At 43.4% G+C, this 23,408-nt stretch overlaps 1 protein-coding gene across 7 annotated transcripts in view; it reads right to left on the bottom strand.

The window, feature by feature from the left end:
- The window catches only part of MEGF11 (multiple EGF like domains 11), a 268,537-nt gene that overhangs the window by 59,027 nt on the left and 186,102 nt on the right, over positions 1–23,408 (bottom strand). For all 7 annotated transcript variants that reach the window (XM_085070265.1, XM_085070267.1, XM_085070264.1 and 4 more), the window contains 2 exons: positions 23,049–23,261; positions 15,623–15,797 (listed from right to left, as the gene is read on the bottom strand). In XM_085070265.1, the coding sequence (XP_084926391.1) occupies positions 15,623–15,797; positions 23,049–23,261 (388 nt within the window). The remainder of the gene's footprint in view (positions 1–15,622; positions 15,798–23,048; positions 23,262–23,408) is intronic.

Here is a 23,408-nt window from a genome sequence, read left to right as displayed (position 1 = left end):
ATCAGCATCAAATATTAATAGACTCCAAGGGCCACAGCATCCATCTTTCAGATGGCAGTCAATAATATGTCTTGTTTCTGTTCAGGGAGAGGGGAAGATTTTTTTTCCACCAAAATTATTATTGTTCAATATTAGTAGAGCTTAAAGACACAGAGCTGCCTTAGGTGTTGGCTGTGTTAACAAGCTCTGGCTGCTCCAGAAAGTGTTTTCCCTGGATTAATGTTACCTTAACAGATTACATTTTCTTGTTTCTTTTAAAAATACATTCCTGCTATAAGCAGTGATCAACTCCCTTAAAAATCCTTTTCTGGCAATCAATACACAGATTTGTATTTATTCCTGTGCATTTTGGATCAGGCCTTTAAGTCTGTGAAATGCATTTGGAAAGGAAAAATAGAAAGGGTACTGCAGACCATAAAGGGAGTTAATAATCCAGGAATGGTCAACAACACCCAGCAAAGTCTGCAACCAAACCTGGTCTGTCACAAAGTTTGACTATTTAAGGATGTGAAATTAAGGATTTCAGAAGTAGCTGCAATCTACAGGAATACAATTCCCTCGGAGGGCTAAAGTCAGGTTCCACTGAACTCAGTGGCAAAACAGAAAATCAATTTCTCGAGGCTTCCGCAATGCAGAAGAGGAACAGGATGTTATTGAACCTGGCCTCAAGTTTGCATGACAAAGAGCTGGGTGACAGCTTTGCTCTGGAGCTTTAATCTGCCGAGGTGCTGGAATTCCTCAACTCCCACAGGTTACTGGGGGCGACTGACGGCAAGGAAAGGCAAAATATGGGAACCTTTTGTAATCTGCAGTGGGACTCCAACTGATCAGAGGTTTCTAACACAATATCTGATCCTCTCCCCTCCTCGGCAGGCTGTGCAGGTGAATCAGAGCTGCAGCAGCTCAGGGATGCTCCAGCTCAGTGCCCAGAGCACCGAGGGGACAGAAGGGCACAGAGCAGAGCCTCCTGTGTGTGTTGATCCACAGAGCAGCGAGACCAAACGCTGCTGCTGTTTGTACCTGAGGCCTGGGTGTCCAGATAAGCTGATCAGGATGGATTTAGCCCCTACAAATGTATATTTCTGTGTACACACAGCACGTGGGACACCGGTGTGCTGGGACACAGTGCCTGTGCACTGATGCAGATCACAGATCCACTTCTGTATATTTACTTATTTAATTGTGACATTTACAATTAACCCAAAGTGATTCTCCACAAACATTCCCTCAAGGTAAACATATGGTATCCAGCAACACAAACTGTCAGAACAAACTAATTTCCTTAATGGTGTTCAGTGGAAATTACTGTGCTCTTCATCAGCGGATCAGCAGCAGGGGGAAACTTTGTACTTGCACTGGGCTTGTCCTCCACCCTGGACTCAAACAATTTATTCTCGACCTTACTACACAGCATCTTTAGCTTCCCAGACATAATGATGTCCTCTGGCAGAATTCCTTTCCCCTCTGGGTGTTGCTAATTACTCCCTGCAGAGGCCATTATTGGTGCTAATGATAAAATGCAGTAAAAAGCTCAGGGAAGGCTCCTGTGCCAAGTGTTCCGTGTGCAGGTGATTGCTGTGACTGAACACTGACAGAAGTTCCTTTCCCCACCTTGGAACACAATGTGATGGAGCTGTGCTGCAGTTTGATACACATCTAAAAGGACAAAATGAAACCACTAATGACATTATTCAGCCTTCTTCTCCCCGTGCCCTTTTCGTGGGAAAGACAGGGTGAGGCGGAAGGGATGGGAAAGAGTTTTCTTACTCTTAAAAAAGTGACTTTACAGCTCATGACTCATCCAAAGATAGAACCATTGGCAGCCTGAATGCCAGAGTCTTTCATGAAATCATCAACCCCTCCAAGAGCCATCTGCAAAGCTGTCCCCACTCTGCACCTCAGTGGCGCTGCAGTGCTCTGAGCAAAACCTGGACATGCCAAGCACAGAACCCTTTGGGAATGAGCAGAACTCCCCCCTTTGCTTCCTATAACCTTACAAGGATTTACAAACCTTTACAAATGGATGTCAGCATTTTATTTCACCTCTGAATTTGTGCTAATATGCTAATTCATACAGTAAATTTCACAGTAAATGCCAAGTTCAGAATTAGTCAGCCTGATACTAATTCTTAAATTTGATGGTGGATCAGAAGTGTTCAGCAGAATATGCACACAAACAAAATGGGAACTTCATTTGTTGTAAAGAGAGAGTAAGCAAAGTATTATAAATAATGTCAATTTTAAGTACTCACAGTACTTTATTGGATACAATTTAATTTCATTTTACTGGTTATAGACTTGGTTATTTAAAAAGCAAAGCTGTGAGCACTGAGTGAGAGGGGAGTAAAAGTTACCACAAAGTAACAGTGGTTATTATTTTCCAAACTGTTTGTACAAAATCTGGTTGAACTTCATGGATTCCTATTTTATAAACCCAAATATATTTGCTGTGGCCTGTTACTGGCATAACCTGTTACTGGCATAACTCTCACTCATTAAGGCCACAGAAGAACCAGAACCATCTGGTTTGCTCTGTTTCCCATTGCACAGCCTCAAAATTGATCTGAAATACATTAACAGTATATTTTGGGTTATTTTCATTAGAGAAAAAAAGAGGGAGTACTCAGCCTGTGGTCCCAGGGCTACAATGGATTTCAGAGCAACAATTACCCATCCATCCTCCCAGAAGGGACCTTTCCCAACCCTTGGCAATCCTTTGTCACAGCTTAGGAAAGCCTTTGGATAGGATTTGGCTGCCTGGGGAATAATTTGTACCTATCAAGAGGGGAGAAGTTGAGCAGCTCCCCAGTCTGGACACTGTGCATGTGGAAAACTGGAATTAAGTGGGCAGAGCTCATGGTTTCCAGCCCAGCAAATCCCAGCTGGGAGGATTACTGTGCAAGGATCTGTGCATTTCAGGAGTCAGGCACTGCATGGTGGCTCAGGGTCCTTTCACACTGGAACTCCACTGGAAATTCATCTTTTCAAGTGGAGGGTGAATGGAATCTCAGCGCTCTCCTGTCCTCTGGCAGCTTGGCTCCAACGTGCTCCATGCAGCCAAAAGGAACAATGCCCTGGCACAATCAAAATGATGAATAAAGGCAGCAAATCCTAGCTTTGGGAGGGCTTTTTCCCCTCCATGAAATCCAGTGAAAACAAACACTAATAAAACATTCATTAAAAAAATTGGATTTTGCATACTAAAAGTCAGCAAACCTGAGCTGGATTTCTGTCAGCTCTCACTATAATCCCCTTCACCACCAGGGAACAGTTTTCTAGTTTGCACTAAAAATATGCCCAATACCAGTCAGTTATCTGCAATTAAAAAAAATCCATTCCTACTGTACCAGTTACCTAAACATGGTTATTAAAAAAGGAAAGAGAATCCAATAAAGAAAGCAGGCAAGAGATCATACCCTCCCTCCTGCTTCCCGTAAATCAGTGCAGCACTTGCTGGCAAAAAGAAAAAAACTAGACTGGCTTTACAACACTTGAATATCTGCCTGGTTTAGTATTTAGGTTTAACTGCAGAGCCCTTTAGTGTCAGCAAAGCAATGAATACAGCATCATATAATTAAATGTATTCAGAAGGAAAGTAGTGTGGAGAGTACAAAAGATGATCATCAACCTCTGAACAAGAATATTTTTTTATGCAGTCAGCACTTTCCACCTAATAGAATATCACAAAACACATTTATCCAGGAGGGACCTCTCTAAAAAGAGGGGATTGGATTTAGACTGGGTAAACTAGGTAGATTATCAAGGCAGGTAAATCATGTCTGTACCAAGGGGGTTATTCCTGTCCAATGTGGGGCCAGCTGGGAAACCAAGCTCTCTCCAGTTAAAGCAATTTAAAGCTGGAATTTAAACCTGGCATAGGGCCACTGCAGATTTATACAGGTGAGGCAGGGAGCAAAGTCTCAGGATATTTTAAACTTAACTCTGGGGAAGCTGTAGAGAGTCAACCATCTGTGGGCTCATTGCTGTCACTATAACCAACTTCGATCAGCTGCTGCTTTAAAATGCTCCAGAACCCATGGCCAGATCACAATTAAATATCCCCAGAGATAAACCAGCCCAGACATCTTGTGAATTATCTCAAGTTAGTGGGAATTATTTACTTCCCTGAGAAGAATATCCCTGGCATATGTGTTCTCCTTGATGTGCCCAACAAACCACTTGTGTCCTAGCTGGGGATACAAGGTTGATAAATGTCAAAACACCAAACCACAGTCTTTGAATATACTGTGAAGATAAGAAAAAACTGTTGTCTTTTGCCCTTTTTTAAATGGAGGCATCAAAATCGGGGTTACCACTGTGGCAAAGGAAAGATTTTGACACACTGTGTACACTTCCATCGTTTCCTTTCCCAGATTTGGGCAGCACAGAGCAGTGGCTAACAGGAGCCATTTGGAAATGCAAATTACCATTTCAGTGCCATGCAGAGACCTTCAGAGTGGGAACCCAGAGCTGCCCGTGACAATTCTGCCCCAGCTGTTTAATGGAAGTACCTTTCTCTGGAAATTTGAGATGGTTTCTGCTCTACCCACACAGCCTGAGTGGCACAGCCCAAGATCCACATTGTGGAACAACTGTGGCCTCCTGACTTTTTTGCAATAATAAATGTGGGCTCTGGCTGACAAGTCTGAACAGTTCTGCAAAAAGGACATCAGCTGAAACAGGAAATAAAAGGTATCATTTATACCTTCAGCCTCTATGATGTCTTCTGGCAAGAAGATCCACAGTTCAATTATAAATACAAAGGAGAAAAAAACATCTTTATCTGCTTGCCTCAAACCCACTGGCTGATTTTTAATTGGGAAACTTCTTATACTGTGATAAGTAGCAAGAATGCATTCCTTCTTCCCCTTCCCCCATGGGGTGAGAGACCTCTCACATCCCTACCCTCGGTGACCCCTTCTCTCAGCACAATCACCCCACTGTTATTCCCATTTTATGGGAGCCATTTCACAACTTAATTACGCATTCCGTGAGAAGCACTCTCTTTGTTTTTAACCTGCTGTGCAATCATTTAATTGGCTGCCCCTTGTTCCTGTGTTATTAGAAATAGTAAATAACCATTCCTTGTTCGTGTTCTGTGCACCATCCTCAGCTCCACAGATCTCTATCGTGTCCCTCCTCAGCCATCTGTTTTCGGAGCTGAGTTCCTGCTTATCGAAGGACTCTATAGAAATCGTTCCATATAAAAGATGATCTTTGTCACCATTTCCATTCTATCCTTTGTAAGCAGGAATCAGCCAAGCTGTGTGCGGTAATTTGAGAATTGGATGTATTATGGATTTATAGAATACCCAAAAAATGGCTTTTCCACCCTGTTTTATTCTCACCCTGATCATTCTAACTATTCTATCAGGCGCTCTGGATTCATTGGAGTTTTTCAGACTCATTGAAGGGTTGAGATTTTCAGAAAACTACCCACGGTGATTGCCTGCTCTCTTTCCCTGAATAGCAGGAATTAAATTAGAACTCATCTTTTGTGTATTTACTTAACATTATTTCCCTATCATCTATTACTCTGCATTGTTAAACACTGAATTTCAACATACCCACTCATTCAGGAACAGGAACCTTTCCCCAGATTTGCTACTGCCTTGACAATCCCAATAGTTTTGCTTTATTTGCAAACTTTCTTTCAGAATTCTTCCACAGCTTCACTGTAAAATTAAGGACAATGTCCAAGCACAAATCAGTCCATCAGTGCAGACCTGAACTCCTGTCCATATCCCAATGGATTGAGTCCAGGAGGAGCTAAAAGTGCTGGACACAGCAGGAATTCTCAGCTGGCTCTTTGCTGTGAGCACTGGAGCCATGGAAGCAGCAATGTGAATGGAAAACAGGCAGAAATGGGGCTGATGCTGCAAACACTTGGTTCTGACCTGCAGGATCCACAGGTGAGAGGATCAACACAAACAAAAAAAACCATCTAAAAAAGAAAAGATGACAACTCTAAGCTAATGGGCTTTGGGATGTAATTCTCAAAAACTGGTAAATTATCTGACAACCACACACAGGCAGATAAGAGATATCCCCTTCAAACTCTCTCAGATACTCCTGAATCCAAAACCCTATGGCAAAAGAGTTTGAGATCTGGTAAAATTTCAGTTGCTCTTTGGCATAGGAAAATAAACCCAGGATTTTTTCCTTTACACATGTCTGATTGTAAAGGACAAAATCTTTGACACTACAGTTGCACAGAAAATAAAATGCAAAGCTAACCTGTGACGTAAATCCTGTCCTTAGGAGGTTTTAATGAAGTCAGTTTGCAATTTGAACTACCAGGAGTGTCAGCTACCACCACTTTCATGCATAGATCCACAGATAGTGTGGATAAAGATATATGCATTTGGAAGCCTAACAGATGAAAGGAGACACTGCTATTGGCAAGCAGTTCATCCCTCTGCAAAATTCAGATCAAATAACTCAGTCCGAGCAGAATATTGAGCTCCACTGGTACTGAATGAGGCTACAGGAAGGGAAATGCAATTTGACATAGCCACATTGCCAATTAAGGATAAAACACATGAAATATGTCAACTAGCAACAAAGGCAGAGGCTTTCAGGCTTTCAGTACCAAGTTGGTTCCTTTGGACCCACTTAGAAAAACTTTGGAGTTATTCGGGTAAATAAAACTGCAGCAGAGCCCAGTGAAAGTAAATATGAGAAGAAAGAGAAGACCTGGGAGTTGCTCAGAGTTCTTATCAAATTATAAACTCCATATGTGAGTGAATAAGTTCTCATTAGTAGAGGCAGACACTGAGGCAAAGCCCCCTCTTGTGTATCTGGGACAATCCCACTGAAGGCAGCAGTTGTGTTCAGGTAAACTTGGGCTGACAAAGTAGAATTTGAGCTGTCATAGACAATTTCTGCAGCTTGTGCATTGACAAGAGAGTGAGCGAAGAAAATGAAATGGAGTCGTTCATAAAAGGCTCTGAAAAGTTCCACTGAATTCAAAGAAAGGGCAGCAGATTGCACAGCTGAGCAGGAGCCACTGTGTCCTGTGCATTCAGTGACCTTGTTAAACACTGCAGTACAATAGTTCACCTGCTCAAAAGCATCCAGCAAGCGCCCTGAGGTGGGAGCAGAGCCTTTATTGCTGCTCCTGCTCCAGGTGCTGCCAGGGCACTGCCAGGGGTTGGGAAAACACAGGCTCTGGAGCATTGTGGCTGCTGCTGCTCCTGCAGAAATCCCTAATTGGGCCAGAGGAGCTCGGGGGGAGAACAGCACCAGGCCTGACAGACAGCACTGATATAAAAACCTGTGCTAAACTGATATAAAAACCTGGTATCAAAATCAATAGGGGAGCGGCTTGGTCTGAAAGCCTGGAATACACAGGTGGCCTCCCCATAATGATCTTCCCTGTTGGGATTGGAATGGAGATTATCTCCTCCTGTAATTCAGCAGAGCCAAAAGAATCCATCTGTGAGTTGTTGCTGAAATCCTGGGCTTAGCCCACATCCAGCTGCCTTGCACTGAGGTGATGTCCACTGTTTCCTAAATGATGTGTGGTGGTGTCACCCCACAGGTAAACTGATTTTCCAGCTTCACCTGCTATTTGGGAAAGGTGCAGGACAGTCTGGGTGCTCTCACTTTTAGGGTGCTGCTCCAAAAGCCCTCAGTACTTGTGCTCTTTGTCCCCAGAAAAAGCCCTACAGGGACCTTGAGATGGATCACACAGCCATGTCACCAGGCTTGACCCGAGGCAATGGTTTGTGAAGGGAAAATGGTAAAAAGGCTCAATGTGCCAGCAAATTTGCTGGTGGCTGCTGATGGAAATGGGGATTGTGATGTACACACTGATCCACAGGGAGCTGGACTGAGACCAAGTCATTCCATGCAGGGCTCTGCACAGCCAAGGGAAGATCATTCTCAGTCTGCACTGAGCAGCTTTGGGATGAAAAATTAAATCATCTGTTCTTAGCCCCCATGGACTGCAAAAAAATCAAAGCACAGCCACTGCATACACATAAATATGTTCTTTTGTGTGCATTGAGAAGTGGGTAAAAAAACTCAGAGGTCATCAGTGAAAAGGGACATCAAGATGTGATTCAGAGGCAGTTTTCATCTGGTCTATGACTGTGCAAAAATCTTGATAAGTGCAAATGATCTGCGATCAGCTCTATTTATGTGGAAAATGTGCCAAAACATTGGGTGTGAGATGTTTTGATTTCTGCTTATAAAATCAGACCTTCCAACTTGCAGCCCAGTGGACAGGAAAACTTCTGTCCAACGGGAAAGTGTCAGGTCCTTCATTTCAAAAACATTTTCCCAGCTCACTCTCAAGCTGTATGGAACAGAGAAGGTTTTGCTGCCTGCTTGAGATCCACTTCTTGTTCTACATCCGCTTGTGAAGTAATTTGTAAGCTTAAAAAAATTATCAGCTGAGCTTTCAGACTTATCTCTATCTAGAAGACACTAAGAAAATGCAAGTTCAGAGGAGAGTGAATTCCTCAGAGACTCAAACCAGGAAAGAGGAATCTGGGCTGCAGCCATAGTTAGTGTAGGGCCCTGGCTGTGTTGTTATGACTGTCTCACAATTATCAGGATTTTTACCTTTATCCACTTTTTAAACACCAGGTGAATATAATTTTTGACTTCCATCACGGTTTCCCAGGGCACAGCTACATCTTCCATGTTTTAAAGTTATTTTACTTGAATTTCCCATATCTCTGTCTTTCACATCACCTCCAGACCTAAAACTGACACTGATATCTGTTATCAAAGAGACTGCATTTCCTTCTTGCTGCCTTTGACAAAATGAGACTCTCAAACCTGCTCAGAGCACTTTGAATCCCCCAGGTCTTTTTGGTGATTCTGCAGCTGTATCTCACTACTCCCTGTGTCCAGGGAGGGATTTTCCCTCTTGTGCTGCTTCTGGGATCAGCAGGGACAGTACTGGGCTGGCTTGGCCTTTCCCCTGACCCTTTATTTCAGGGATAGTTGAGGAATTGGCCAGGGCTACACAGGGATGTTCCCAAACTGCTGAACATTAACTCTACTAAGAACTTTTGGATAACTGAGGTGAAACAATGGAAAAAACCAGAACCAGGAAAGAGTTCAAAGGCTGGGAGAATGGGAATCAATTTCTTCTATGTCCTGACTCAATACTCAGCCTTTTCTCAGGCAAAATCCTTTCCTTTTTTAGGAAGTGTGATCCATGGCCTTTTAACCTGGTTATGCAGTGAGGGGAGTGAGTTTGAGGTCCCTGAGCCCACCTGAGTGTTCTTTGCCAGGTAAAGTGCCAAAGGAGACCTGCCAGTGTTGCTGCAGAGGGGCAGGAGAGGCTGGAGGACTAAGGATAGAAATCTGCGGCAAACAAGGCTCTTGTAGCGCCACAACTTCTAAGACAACTTGTTTTACTTTTATTATCAATTAATAATTCATGCCCTGCCAGCTGCAGCCCATGCTCAGACCCACCTGCACAGCCAGGGTGCTTCTCCTCATCCCCTCTGCCTCCCCTCCTCGCCCTTCTCCCTGGGTTTGAGACGTTGGGTGATGAACACAAATGGGAAACCAGGGAGAAGAAAATGCATCTTCCCCCTGCACCCAGGTAATTCATGAAATGAGACCCTGCAAACCATTCCTGTTGCCTCTGATACTCCAGTTAATTGGACAACTGCTGTGCCAGAGAACCTCTCCCCCACCTACAGCAAGTAAAATTTATACTGGTGGCTGGTAACAAGAACATCTTGATAAAATGGGTGAATTTATTTTATACCTAGAAATGAAAAGAGCTCTTAACAAAGGGGGGTAACTGATATGCTCGGTAAATCAAGGATAAAAGGACACAGGCTCTATTGAAGATTTTTTCCCCTCGTCTTTTCTTTTTAAACCTTTTGATGAGGTGCCCTGTTGCTCTGCGATGAGCTTCCACTGAAGTACTTTTGGAATTATCTCAAAGAGAAATGGATCATTTAAATGAGTTAAAGCCCCCAAACCAGATCTGCTATCTCCAACCTTACGCTCATTTTTTATATTAAGAATTTTGTGAAATTTATAAAATAATTTTACTACCGAACCAGGGGCTTATAACACAAAGAAGTCTCATTCATTTTTTCCCTGCTTCCTTCTGAAGTGGTGAAGAATGATACATTTAGAATAAAGATGAAAGTTAATATGCAGAAGAGAGGGAATACTCTGATAAATTTGTACCTTGTGTGTTTAGAAAACACCTACAGGCAATGATGCTTCAAATTTCTCCAGACCTACCTGGGACTTGGGTCCTTCAGGGAAAATTCAATTGAAGATAAGATAAGGTGCTCCTCTCTATTTACTCTGTTTTTTACTTTTAGACAACAGAGAGAATTTTAAAGGTGTAGGACAGAAGAACAAGCTTCCACTTTTCTGAATATAAAGATTGTTTTTTCTCTCCTGTATGTTTTCTTTAGGGACAAGAGATGTGGTTTGTGCCAGAAGGAAGCAGTTATGGCTGGAGTACTCAACAGACTGGACCTCTAAGACCTTAGGACCTATCAAGGACCATAATCATGGTCCTCCTCATTTTATGGAACAGTAAATTGGTCATTTACACACTGAGTAGGCACAGAGCATACTAAGAGTGGTCTGAGTCTATGCGTGGGTTTTTGTACTGACCAGGAGATTATCCACTGCAAAATTTGGTATGAATTTGCTATGCATTTGAATAGCTTTAGAGCACTATAATTTATACTAATTTTTACTGAGTGCTTGAGCTCTTTGTGTGTTGCAAGGGCTGACTTTTAGTCAGTGTGCAGGTAGGTTGTAAAGTTTTACTCTGATGTAAACCCTGGGAGCAATTTGTACCCCTGTGGCTGAGAAAGCATTATTGTCGAGAAACTCAGGCATGCCAGATGAAATTATGGACTTATAGACCCAGATGAAGACTGTGTTTCAGCCCTTAAGTGCCCAGATTCCCACTGAGCCCAGCCAGAGATCCATGCACATAAGCACCTCTATAAGGATATATTTGAAAGGCATTAATTGTGCTGCTAAAATGCAATTTTGATGCAATGCCAACAGATGATGCAAATAGCTATAGATGCACAGCACTGGGATAAATCTTGGAAAGCTTTAGGGAATCCAAGAGCCATTCCAAAAGCTGCAAAATCTTCCAGTAAGAGATCACCACTGCTGTAGTTTCCATACTTTGCTGCATGTGATTGGCTCGTGTGGGATCTACCAATATAGTGAAGAAATAGAGAAATGTCAAAATGGATTCTTTCATTTTGGTGATGAAGTGCTTGCTCTGCTTGCCAGCATGCAGGGTTCAATAAAAGCAGACAGGTCTTCAAAAAATAGCAGCATAAATAGATGAACTCTTTAAAGTAATATAAGTTCTGTCATCTGGATGTGAAATATAGACCTAAATGCCCAACGAAGTAAAAGCTGACCGCACATTCCACAAAGTGTTGAAAGTTTTCTCGGAGTGTCTTGGGCTGAGAAATGTTTTAACTACATCTCTCCTTCCCACAACACACAGAATGAAAGCATTTGAAGTTAAACCCATTTTTCAAAGGATGAAAACAAAGCATCCATAAAGAAACAAAGGCATAGCACGGGATGAGGTCTCCAGATAGCCACTGTTTTCAGGGAAGTTGCAATTAGCTGTGCAATGGAAAGGTGAACTCAGTTGTATTTCAATAGCATTTCTAATGATTTCAGCAGCTAAAATGCTGATAGGTATGTGCAGGGGGTTGGTTTCAAGATTTCCTTGTGAGACACAAGGTCAGGATTCCTGTGGTCTCCTGTCATATTTAATTCATATCCTCTGGCCTTCTTCACCACGTTTATTGAATTACAGGAATAAAACTCAATGAACCAAAAACAAAAGAAGAGAGACATGACACGGCAAGTCCTGATTTCTTTTACATCCCTCCTGCACACCTGAGTTCAGTGGACTTGTAGGAGAACATGCTGGAGCAGAATTTGGAAGGAGGGGGAGGTACAAGTTGGCATAACCCCTCTCACCATCCCCATAATTGCATCCAGGTAATTTATTGCAAGCAGCCACCATTTCCACGTGGGAGTGAGGATCCAATTTCTACCAGTCAAGACTCTCCCTGGGTGCTTTTTAGGGCTAATCTGTGCACTCCCTGTGTGTGTTTGCCAGGTTCCTCCTGGTCATAAACGAGATGGCAGCAGAACACCTTTACAAAACAATTCTTCAGAGGAGCACTGCTGGCAATTCATCACATCAGTGCTAAGAGGAAACCCTCAAATATGTGAAAAGTCCCTCTTGGAATGCTTGTAATGGTGACTCCCTGCAATCATCTTGGTTAACCTGATACAGCCTTCATCCTCCTTTACAAGTGGGATGCAGCAAGCACAGTATTCCAACGGGTCTGTGGAGCAATGGGGAGCAGCTCTGTGATTTTGGGGAAGATGATTTCATTTTGTCTCCTCTACTTCTATTTTTAGGAGTGTTTCTTGCCCTCTATGCTGCCTCCAAGAGCTGCCTGGTTTGGGCTGTGGACCCCTCAGAGCTCTCAGCTACTTTTTAAGTCAAATCCACACCCAGATCTGCTCTGTGGTTCAGACACTCACAGAGGTAAGACAGAACCATCCCCAGGTGGGAGCACAGTCAGAGCAGCACCTCAAACAAATACTCTGTACTGCTTTAATAGAAATAACATATATAAATATAAAAATAATGGCTGTACAACACTGCCATTTGGGTTTAGAGCCAGGTATGTGCAAATCTGGCTCTATAGTCTGACACAAAACCTTCACTGAAGAAACAAGACAGAAAATGTTTTGAAATTCTGTCCTAAAATGCAAGCTCACCACTACTTTGCTTTGGCATTTTAATTTTTGGAAATGTCACAGCTAATAAATAATGCATTTTCTTTAAGCCACAATATACATTTTTATTTTACAACTTGAATCTTCTTAAATTTCTAAAAATTAAGTGCTCTGCTCACGTCCATGGCAACCTATGGGATGGCTGCCTTTTCACTTAATACATTTAATAAAGGTGACCAGATGCTTTGTGTTTTTAATGGCTTGTTCTGCATCCCAACAAAATGTCCCTGTTTTGGCTGTGAGAGCAGATGATTCATGCTGAAACCCAGCCCAGCTGCCCTGACACAGGCAGGGTGAGGTAAAAACCCACCATCTGTGCTGAAGGAGTGGGCTGGAGGAGTGCTTTGTCAGGAAAACTCTGTCCTTCCTTGGGCACTGAGTATTCTGGGCAGCCACTAATCCCAAAGTCCTGTGGGTCCAACCTCTCTGCCTTTGCAGATAAAATGCTGCAGTTTTCCCTTCTCCCAGCATATTCTCTTCCTCCCCCCCTTCCTCAGAAGCCCCTCAGCCTGCTCTGTCCTAGGACTGTGTGGATCAAACATTGCTGTAAAATGTAAGATGTTGCTCCTGGTTTGATTCTTTCAATTACATGGCAAAATTCCTGCCTGTGTTGCTGCCTCAGCCAAGCCTCATGCTAGAAAAAGCAAGAGGAATTCATTTATGGCTTTTGTGAATAATTAGCTGTGCCCAGCTCTGCATTAGCAGCACTCCACTGCCAGCTCAGCCAAAGGACACATCCTGAACTCAGAACTAATGCTCCCAGACTCACCCAGTTCAAGGGCAAAACTCTCCCCACAGGCAAAGCTGCCCTGCTGCCTCAGCAAGAGCCAGGCAGGAGTAGCTGGAGGGAAGCCTGGCTTGGGGTGTGACATTGGGACAAAGAACTTCCAGCCTGCTTCTGGCCCCACAGCCTTTTCCAGCTCACCTCCTCCCTGCCTGGAGCATCCCAGCAGGACATCAGCACCCCGGGCTGGGAGGAGAAAGTTCCCAGCAACTTCCCTGCCCAGCCTGTGCTCTGCAGCTCTTGAAAGAACCATTGCAGCTCATCTGGCGTGCACACGAATGACAAATATGCTTCAGAGGCAATAAATTAGCAATTTCAAGGCTTTACTTCCCCTCATGGACTAATTGCCAGAGATTATAGTATATTATGTGAGAGCAATGATACTAATGCCTAAATATGCTTCAGTGATTATAGAGCTATCCTCAATAACCAAGCTGTTTAAATGTCAATGCAAGAAAGCTCTTTATTATGAGATTAAATATTATTTTGGAGCAATGCAATAGGAACTTCCCAGGCTTTCTGCCTGCACTAATGCTGCCTTGGGGCAATATATATTGGACAAGGTATGTTTTTTTAAAATGTGTACAGTAAAGAGTCCCCAAACGCTGTTGTGCTGCAAATTTGAACAGCATTCCTGATAAGAAGGAGCACCTTGGCATGTTTTTATGTTGTAGTTGTTACTAACATGCCTTCATCCTTCCTCCACTTGTGTATCAACTACTGTATAGAGAAGATAAATTCTTGTTTTCTGTTAGTGGAGCTGGGAATCAAACCTCAGACCTTTTCTTCTTTTTTTTTCTCCCTCCCCATCTGTAAGTACCATTATCCTGCACAGATGCTTTTGAGTCCAACCTCTCTCACCTAAATAAATCTGGTATTGCCTGGCATTGAGACAACCCTGGAAATCAGATGGAAGCTCCAACTTTCAGGTTCAGCTGCTGCTGACACAAGGCAGAGAACAAAAGTGTCTTTAAGCCATAATTCCAATTGCACAACTCTGCAGATGCCAGTTGGGGATCACAAGCTCAGGTGTGGAATTAGAAGGAAGGGAGGGCAAAAGGTCTTTGGCATCCCACAGATCTCATCTAGGACCTCCACACTATGATCTGTCACACAGCTGTGCAATCTGTCCCTTGATTTCTAGTCAACTCAGTAATTATTACTCATAATTGTTACAACATGAAATAGAAAACATAGATAGGCCTGTGGGGACAGATCATGTAAAATTAAGAGCACAAAAAGACAACTGCTTGTGAAGTTTGGTGGAATTCTTTCTTTTAAGTAATTTTTTTATTTTAAGAAGTGTTGTTTCTTAAACACAGCCTGCACCTCTCCTCCATGGTGTGCTCCTGGAGCAAAGAGGAGCTTCATATATTCATATATAGATGGCCAGGGAACTTGCTAGCAAGAATTCCATCCTGCCCAGCCTTAGCAGGACTGGACACTGAATCCATGTCCCAATACTTTCTGCTGCAGCCTGGCAATTGCCTACTCTGAATTTTTGACGTTTTCATCTTGGCTGGTTTCTTCAGCCATTTTATATCTCACCTATAAAACGTAATGCTTGTTTACCTCAGAATGTCTGAAGCTCTTTCTGATGCTCAGGTAAAAGACACCTGCCACACAGGCTCAGAAAAGACATAAATTGCTCTATCATTTGTAACATTTTAAAATATCTTCATCTATTAAAATCGCAGTGTGACTGACAAGGAACATGCTGAAAGGCCATGAGAATTCTTTCTCTGCTCTTCCAGGCAGACAATAATCTGACATCTTTTTTGTTAGGTCTTGACTTAGAATATACTGTGGGAAACCATATCTTTACAATAGTAATAAACTTAGAACAGTGATGTTAAGCAAACCAGCAGCAGCAACACATTGTCACTGCTCACAGGACAGCAATGCAGCCTTACCACAGAACGGTGAAAATCACCCACATTTGGCCTCTTTTACCCAAATATTATCTCAAACCAGCTGAAAACCCTCTTTTATTTTTGCAGGCACTTCCTGAAAGCCCTCCCCACGGCCAGCCCCACTCACCATGAAGCCTGGAGCACAGGTGCAGCTGCCAGTGATGCTGTCACAGTCGGCGCCGTTGTGGCAGGGACAGGGCACCCCGCAGCCCTCGCCGTAGTAACCCACAGGACACGTCTCGTTGCAGTAGAGCCCAGCCCAGCCAGCCTTGCAGCTGCACTCCCCAGACAGAGGGTGGCAACTGAGGAGGAGACAGACATGAATGAGTTGTGGGCAGCAAGGGAAAACACAGCCCAGAACATTTCATATAGCACACCAAGAACAGGACAAGCCTGGAACTCTTTAGGGTGTATAACTTGGGAAGGGAATAGGGAATCTGGTGTTAAATACCAGCCTGGCCCAGCCCTTCCAAACACCTGGGAACTGCCCCAGCACTGGGTGGTTTGCACCTTGAAGTTTATGCTCTTCCATTCTCAAATCAGTGTGACTGGGATGACTGACATCAGCTACACCATTAATCCTTAGATCTGTAGGACATGAGTTCTGGGGCACAATATTCTATTCTATTCTATTCTATTCTATTCTATTCTATTCTATTCTATTCTATTCCATTCCATTCCATTCCATTCCATTCCATTCATCCCATCCCACTGTCATTTGTGTTTCAAAAGTGAGTGCCACCTCAGCAGAACTCTCCAGCAGGCACAGGTAGAAAGGACAGTGCTTTGGAGGGGAAAACTCTCCTTGGAAGAAGAGTCTTGTAGAGAATATTCAGATGTAGTGACAATATTCTTGTAGGGAAATATTCAGATGAACTGATCAGCACCTGAAGCCTTGGGATGTACTTGGGACAAAAGTTAACAGCAGCCCTGGGACTAAGTCAGAGCTGTGCAGGGGAATGAGTCAAGTTCCTTTCTGCTGAATAATGAACAACTTTAATCCTCTGGCTTTCATCCCTATTCAGCCAATTCCACACTGTTGTGAGAGCTCATGGAGTGAAAAGGAGAGAGAACTGAGCCCAAAAGGCTGGGCAATGCCTGGTCCTTCTGCATCTGTAGGTGGAACTCTCACCCCTCTGTTCCTCCTGCCATGAAGCAGTTTGTCTTTATTCAGCATTTTTCCTCCTCCAGGTTTCCTTAGGGCACCACCTCCCCACAGCAGGAGGCTGTGACTGGGCTGGGAGAGGAGGGGAAGGCTGGAGATGTGTTAACTCCTCCTTTGAAGGGATGGAGCTTTCTGGGGGTGTTGTCTGGGGCCAGCTGGGAGTGTGAGGCTGCATCTGAGAGCTCAGCATGCTCTGGGGCTTCTGCACCACAGCACTGCACAGGAATGGCACTGTTCAGTCCTCAGTGCGAGAGATGAGAAATAATATTGCTGCAAATCCCATCTTCTTTACTCTCAGAACAAGAAGAATATATTTCTGCAAGGTGGGATCTCTCTTCTGGCCTGTCTCCTGGTTTTTTGCATCACAGAAACAATTTCTTTTCCTTTACGATTATTTATTGCTACAGTTTAAGGTTGTAGACATGACTGAATGGGTTTCTTTACACCTATAAAATTAATATTGTATATGTTAATTTTCAAGGTAACCTCATAAAACGTAATTTCCAAGTATGTTTCAGGCAATTACTGGTTGGAGAGGTTGGTCATATAGTGTTGCAACTAAAAAGGATCAAATTTTCTAAGTGTCAAATGTTTCATCATAAATAGTGTTTTACTGACTAATTAAAACAATTCATCAGTCTAACAAACTACCATCCATGAAATTCTTCTGACAAAGCAGTCCCTGAAATTATGGTTTTCCACAAAGCACCTCTTAACATTCAGATGAAAATAATAAAACCTCAGGTTTCCCCCCTGTGTCTATTAATCATCACCTAATAGGAGCAGAAAACTCAACATTAAAGAAGGATTTTGAAGTGAATTTTGTGTTTCTCTGTTCCCACTACTACTACATGTATCATGTGCTTCCATGAAAACTGCATCTCTTGGCTAAATTAAATCTTTCAAAGGTAATGGATGACCAGAGCAGTTTGAATCAGTCTATGACAATTCAACTGAAAATACTACACTCAGGAAGGATTTTTACTCCGAGGTTGGCTCCTTCATCAATATGGACAGTTTTTTTGCATGGGGCATAAGCTATATATTTAGGACTGAAATTCATCCTGACATGCACTAAAACAAGAATCAAAACCAAACTGGCTTTCCAGAAGAATCTCAACTCAGGGAACTTGGACTCCACAGCAAGGGCTAGTAGAAGGCTGAGAGTATATTCTGTCCCACTTAAGTCTTGTCCAGCTTTCATGGATCTGTGAGCCAGGAAAATCCAATGCAGATGTTTGGGGCTCTCTGTCCATATTATCTTCCTATTGAAGGCAGGATGATTCTGTTATCAGCCTGAGCTGATCAGGGTTTCGTTTTCCTCCTAAACCAAAAGCACTCTTTGACAATCAAGGTGTCTGATGTCGTGTTAACTCGAGGAGGGCTGAGATTGAGATGTTTTCCCAAACTGCAGAAGGCAGCTGTTCTCTTCCCAATCCTGCCAGGGAATCTTGGCCACCTAACTGGCTCTTCTGCCTTAATTTTTCCTATTTCTAAAATTATATCTTTCTTCCTTTGGAAACCCTTCCAAGATCTGCAGTGGATATCACTAAACACCACAAAGTTTTTATATTAATTCTTTTTTCTCTCTGGTTTGTATGAACTGTTCAGGTAATTAAAGTGAGCAGAGTTATGTACTAAATACATTGCAGCTCCTGATGTAGAAGTATTGGATGTGTGTGTGTTAGGAATGTTTCTCTTGTGTTGGCATTTTGTAGAACTACACTCTGATCAAATTACATACCTAGATATATAACAGAGCCAGGAAATTCACCTATCACCCATCCAAACATCCACACATCCAGACTGCCCAGGGAATTAAATGCTATTTGGACTGAAGTTGCAAAGTTTGAGGCAGAATAAAGCTTGAATAGCACATACAGCTAGAAATTTGTATAAACATCTGTATAATTCTTCCCCTCCTGTTGTGAATGCACCTTGCCAGGCCATGAGTCCATGCAGCATTTTGCCAGCACAGGTCACAGTGCACATGAGGCACTTCCAGCCCCCAATAAACCAAAATGAACATCAATTAATGAACACTAACAACTCCTCTGCAGAAGGATCACTGAAGGGATGGATGAGAGAATGGGAGAGTTCCAAAAGGATCCCAAAGGCAAACCCACTGACATCTGTTTTCCAGCCCTTGCTGGGAGCAGGAAGGGAACCTTACACTCTTCACAGAGTTTGGCAGGGTTACACCTCTGTAGTTTGCATTGAATCTTAACAACTTTGATTTCTTCAACTCTGCTGCATCACAGGAAGAAGCAGTGTAGAAACCAGGAGTGAACACAGGCAGCCAAACGTTCCTGTGGCTCCAGGCCAAGCAGAGGTGGAACAGAGCTGTCCACAGCACACAACAGGGCTGAAAATGAAACAGTTCCAGGGCTCTTGCTGCACTTTGGAAGCTGCTGTGCAATCCCTGCCTTTTGAGCCACATTTACAGCAATTAAAGATTTATTTTTAGAAATTTTATTAGCTGAACTGAAAAGCATAAAGGCATTTTTGACCTTTAAATTTTTTAAGCATCTAATTTTGAGGAGTTCTGAGCAAACCAGGTAAATTTCTCAAGGCAAATTAGAAAAAGAAATGTTTTAGACAGCACAATCTGTTCCAAATTCTGAATTTGTTCTCAACACATCTTTCAGCCAAAGCAACATCTTCCCAGTGAATTTCCTGAATTTCTGTTTATACAGCAGCACCAGTTATCTCATTTTTGTTAACAGCAGCCTAATCCTTATTTTACAGTATTTTCTATCTTGTGGTGTCCACACTACATTCAGTTTCTCTTACTAAAATGCCTCTTGCTTTAAAGCAGAGGCAACAGTGAGACTGCAGGGTCACTCCTTCAGTCCAGCACACCCTCAAAGCCAGCCTTGTTCAGCACATCATTGACTCAGATGGAGGCAGAACTTCCTGAAAGCTCCATGGGGTTTGGTCTTCCCAAACCTGCCAGTGCTGAGGCAGTAATTGGAGCCTTGGGAGATTTGCCCATTCCAGCTGACTTTGTCAATTTGTCCTTCCCTTCTCACACCTCTGACCTGGGGAAGGCATTCCCAAGGGCACAGAGCTCCCCAGGCTGGCTCCACAGCAGTGCTCAGGAAGGGAGAGTGGCCAAGACTATTCCAGCTGTTCATTGCCCTCCCTGCCTGACAGAAGAGCAAGCCAGGATTATTCCTTCCCAGCTATTGTAGGCTGTCTCAACATGGAATTTTGCAGAGGGGAGTTTTTTCACAGGTGTACCCTTCCCTGTGGAAGGACAGTCCAAGCCACCAGCACATTCTAAATCACCTCATTGTGGGGTTGTTCACATGTCCTGTGCAAAGTGCCTTTCAGTGTGCTTTGATGCAGAAATTATTGGATGGTGTCCTTCAGTCATTACCATGCTGGAGGTTAGACTAGATGATCACACGGATCTCTTCAGACATTAAAATAGATCTATGGAAATGGAAAAGCTGATTGTGTATTTCTTCCTGTTCCTCCTCAACTACTCCTCAAAGCCCCCAGAACTTTCTGTTCCAGTCAGCTCTCCAATAAACAGATCAAATGGGACAAAACCAGGGATGGGAGCTTCCCTTCCCTTCTACAAGTGTTTATATAATTATCCCACACACTTGGGAGCCACAACAAGGAGCCAACAGCTTAAACTGCTCCTGGGGAGAACAGATGACTGAGTCACTTGGGAAGAGCCCAGTTTCAGCAAGGATAAACACTCAGGGAGGAATGGGAAGAGGTGGGTGGGAAGAGAAGTGCACTGGATGGCACTGGTTAAACAATCAGCACAAAGATTTGTTCAGAATATGGAGTGCCTTTGGAAAAGGTCATTTTCCATCAGCTCTGACGCTCCTTGGCTCAGCAATTGACAGCACTCTGCAGAGCTGGTGGAAAAGTGGAGAGCTGAAATCCCATGGATGGATGAAAGAACATTTACCGATCTCCAGCTTGCTGATATCTCTTTGTTCCATAACAGCAGTGATAAGATGTAGGGGAAAGGGAGATTTTATCACTAGAGAGACCAGACTCATTTATTAAGGAACCAGAGATACCATCTCAGCAGAGGATGCTGCAAGGGAAGCTGACGGAGCAGTGTTGGGAGGGAAGGAATAAAATGTACCTGTCAGACAGCAACCAGGCACAGGCAGGGTGTGCAGGAATGACCACAAGTCCAGAAAAGAGCTGGGAGAGGATTCAATCCTCCCCCTTTCTGAGCTCTCTCAAATCTCTCTGAGACCTCCTCTTTCCTCACAGCTGGATGGTACAAGTCTGTTCTTTCAGGAAAGATCCTCTGGCAACATCTCAGAGCACCTCCCACATAGTTCTGAGGAACACAGGGTGAATTCTTGCACCCTCAAACTCACAGTCTTACCCACCTAAAAGAGTCTTAATGAATTGAGCAGTTAGATGAGAAACAGCAGCTGATCTCAGCCTTCCTTGGCCTGCAGCTCTTCCACTCTCCAGCTTTCTGGAATTTGGACACACAAAGAGGTTTCTGCAGGCTCAGGAGGGGTGAAGACACAAGTGTCAGCTGCTGACCATGAGCATATTCTCACCCTCCTGTACACCTACAGAGCAGTTTACACCGAGGAGCAATTCAGCTTGGATTTACCACAGGCTGCAGCCACACTCGCTGGCAGGTGCTGCAGTGGAATGACACATGGGAATTTATCCCTCAGCTCACTCTGCAGTAATTTCTGAGGCATCCCCATCCTCAGCACAACACAGCCCCAGCCTTTGGTGTATAATGTGCAGCTCATGCCTCAGGGAGGGGATTTTCTGCAGTGATCTCATGATACACAACATAATCAGAAGTGATGGAAGACTCTGGTGCAGAGCTCCCTTGGAGCCTCAAACCCTTTGGATCCTGCCTGTCAAACCCAGTTGTGCTGGAGCTCTCTTGATGCACAGGAGTTGTATCACCACAATTACAAGTTTTTAAATAATCCATTGTGAGCTCTCACTTCCAGTTAAGCAAAGCCTCACGACTCACAGCTGAATTCACCAGGAAAATCACCTGTTTATTTCCCAGACTGAGACAAATAGGGTCTATCTCAAGCACACAGGCAGATTTGCCTGAAGTGTTTGTGTGTGTGTGTGTCTGTGTGTGTGTGCACACAAATTAGGTGCTATTTCTTGCATACATAATTGAGTGGGTTTACATTTTAGCAGCAGCAAGATGGCAAAGTGGGTTTGGCATCATCAGCAGGACAGTCAGGTCCTCACCTGTCTGGTTTGAAATTGAAGAATGTCTGTATCAAGGGCATGTTTGCTTGGGCATCAATTATCTCCCATTCCCCTGAAGCCTACACAACCCTAATTTGGCTCTGCTGAGGAACAGGAATGGGCAGGAAAAGGAAGGAATGCAGTGGGAGCTGAGGGGTTCAGCACTGTGCAGGAAATGTGGCTCCAGACAGCTCAGGCCAGGGGGGGTTGGCTGTCCAGGCTGCCTTTACTGCAAGAGAGGGAGTGAGGATTCTCCAAACAGCAATTCCAACAGTCAGTGAACAAGGCAAGGAGTTACTAAAGGTAACAAAGAGGATAATAGGGGAGAATCTTAAATTCTTCCTTTTTTTTCAAGGTTTGGAACACTTATTCAAGCCTGCAATGGGGAAGTAAATTCAAAGTGCTCAAGTCCGTTTGTGGCTTTGTCTCATAGTAAAGAGAACCTCAAGAATCAGATCTTAAAAAAGCAAAAAAGGGAATAAATCATCAAACTCTGACCTTTTAAGCAAGGCTCATTACATTGTAGGTATAATTCCCTGGTATTTATTTTCCTGACTATTTCCCACATGCACTTAGAGAATGAAGAGCAAAACTAGGCTCACGTGAGGAGTCTATTTTGACAATGTCGACCACGTTACAGTTCCACAGACTGACTCAGGATATTGATTTCAGTCTATTTATACATCTGCCCCAAGTGTTTCCAACAAGGTAATTTGCAATGAGACATCAGCTGAAGCAAATTAGGTTTCGTGTTGAAAGTCCCCTTGCTGTCTATAGATCTAACAAGGAAAACCATGTCATAAAAAGAGGCAAAGTGATGGATTTGAGTAAATATGTCTCTATTTTTTAAATTTCAGTGGGTTATTATCTGTACATATGAGCATCATCTGCTGGTTCTTATGCCTAGACTTCAGTTACAGAATTAAGCTGTATGTCAGGCTGTTTCAGTACCAGAATTGTTAACAGATACATGCTTAGCATCTGGCTGGACTGAGACTTATAGATCCAGACTTGAGGTCATTTAAATCAAAGTTTTGCAATCCAGAGAAACTTCCTTTGTTTGTAATTAAAACTACAGAGAAAACAACAGTAGGTATAGTTAACTATATTTTCCCCATTGCTTTTATTTGACCACCCCCTGCACTGGAATATTAGAGGATGTACATACCTGAGGGTGTTGGTAATATTGCAAGGGCATCTCTTGTTGCATTTGAGGCCATAAAAGCCTTCTGGACACATCCTTTCCTGGCAGTGGATGCCTTTGAAGCCAGGGTCACAGATGCAGGCACCATTGACATGGTAGCACTTGGCTCCATTCTGGCAGTCACAGGTCTGGGTGCACTGGAAGCCAAAGGTCCCAATGGGACACTCCTCCTGACACCTGTGTGGGATGAGATGGGATGCAGTCACAGCCTCAATCTCATCAGGACATGGCTTTTACACAGGAATCTTTCTGGTAATGAATTAAGTACAAAATCATTGCTCATTTGTTTAAGTAACACACTGTGAACTGATGGTATCACCGGAG

This window comes from Lichenostomus cassidix, chromosome 10 (assembly GCF_008360975.1).
Source record: "Lichenostomus cassidix isolate B80296 chromosome 10, HeHo_3.0, whole genome shotgun sequence".
Lineage (NCBI taxonomy): Eukaryota > Metazoa > Chordata > Aves > Passeriformes > Meliphagidae > Lichenostomus > Lichenostomus cassidix.
The sequence above is the reverse complement of the archived record's forward strand: the minus strand, read 5'-3'. Positions and strand labels throughout refer to the sequence as shown.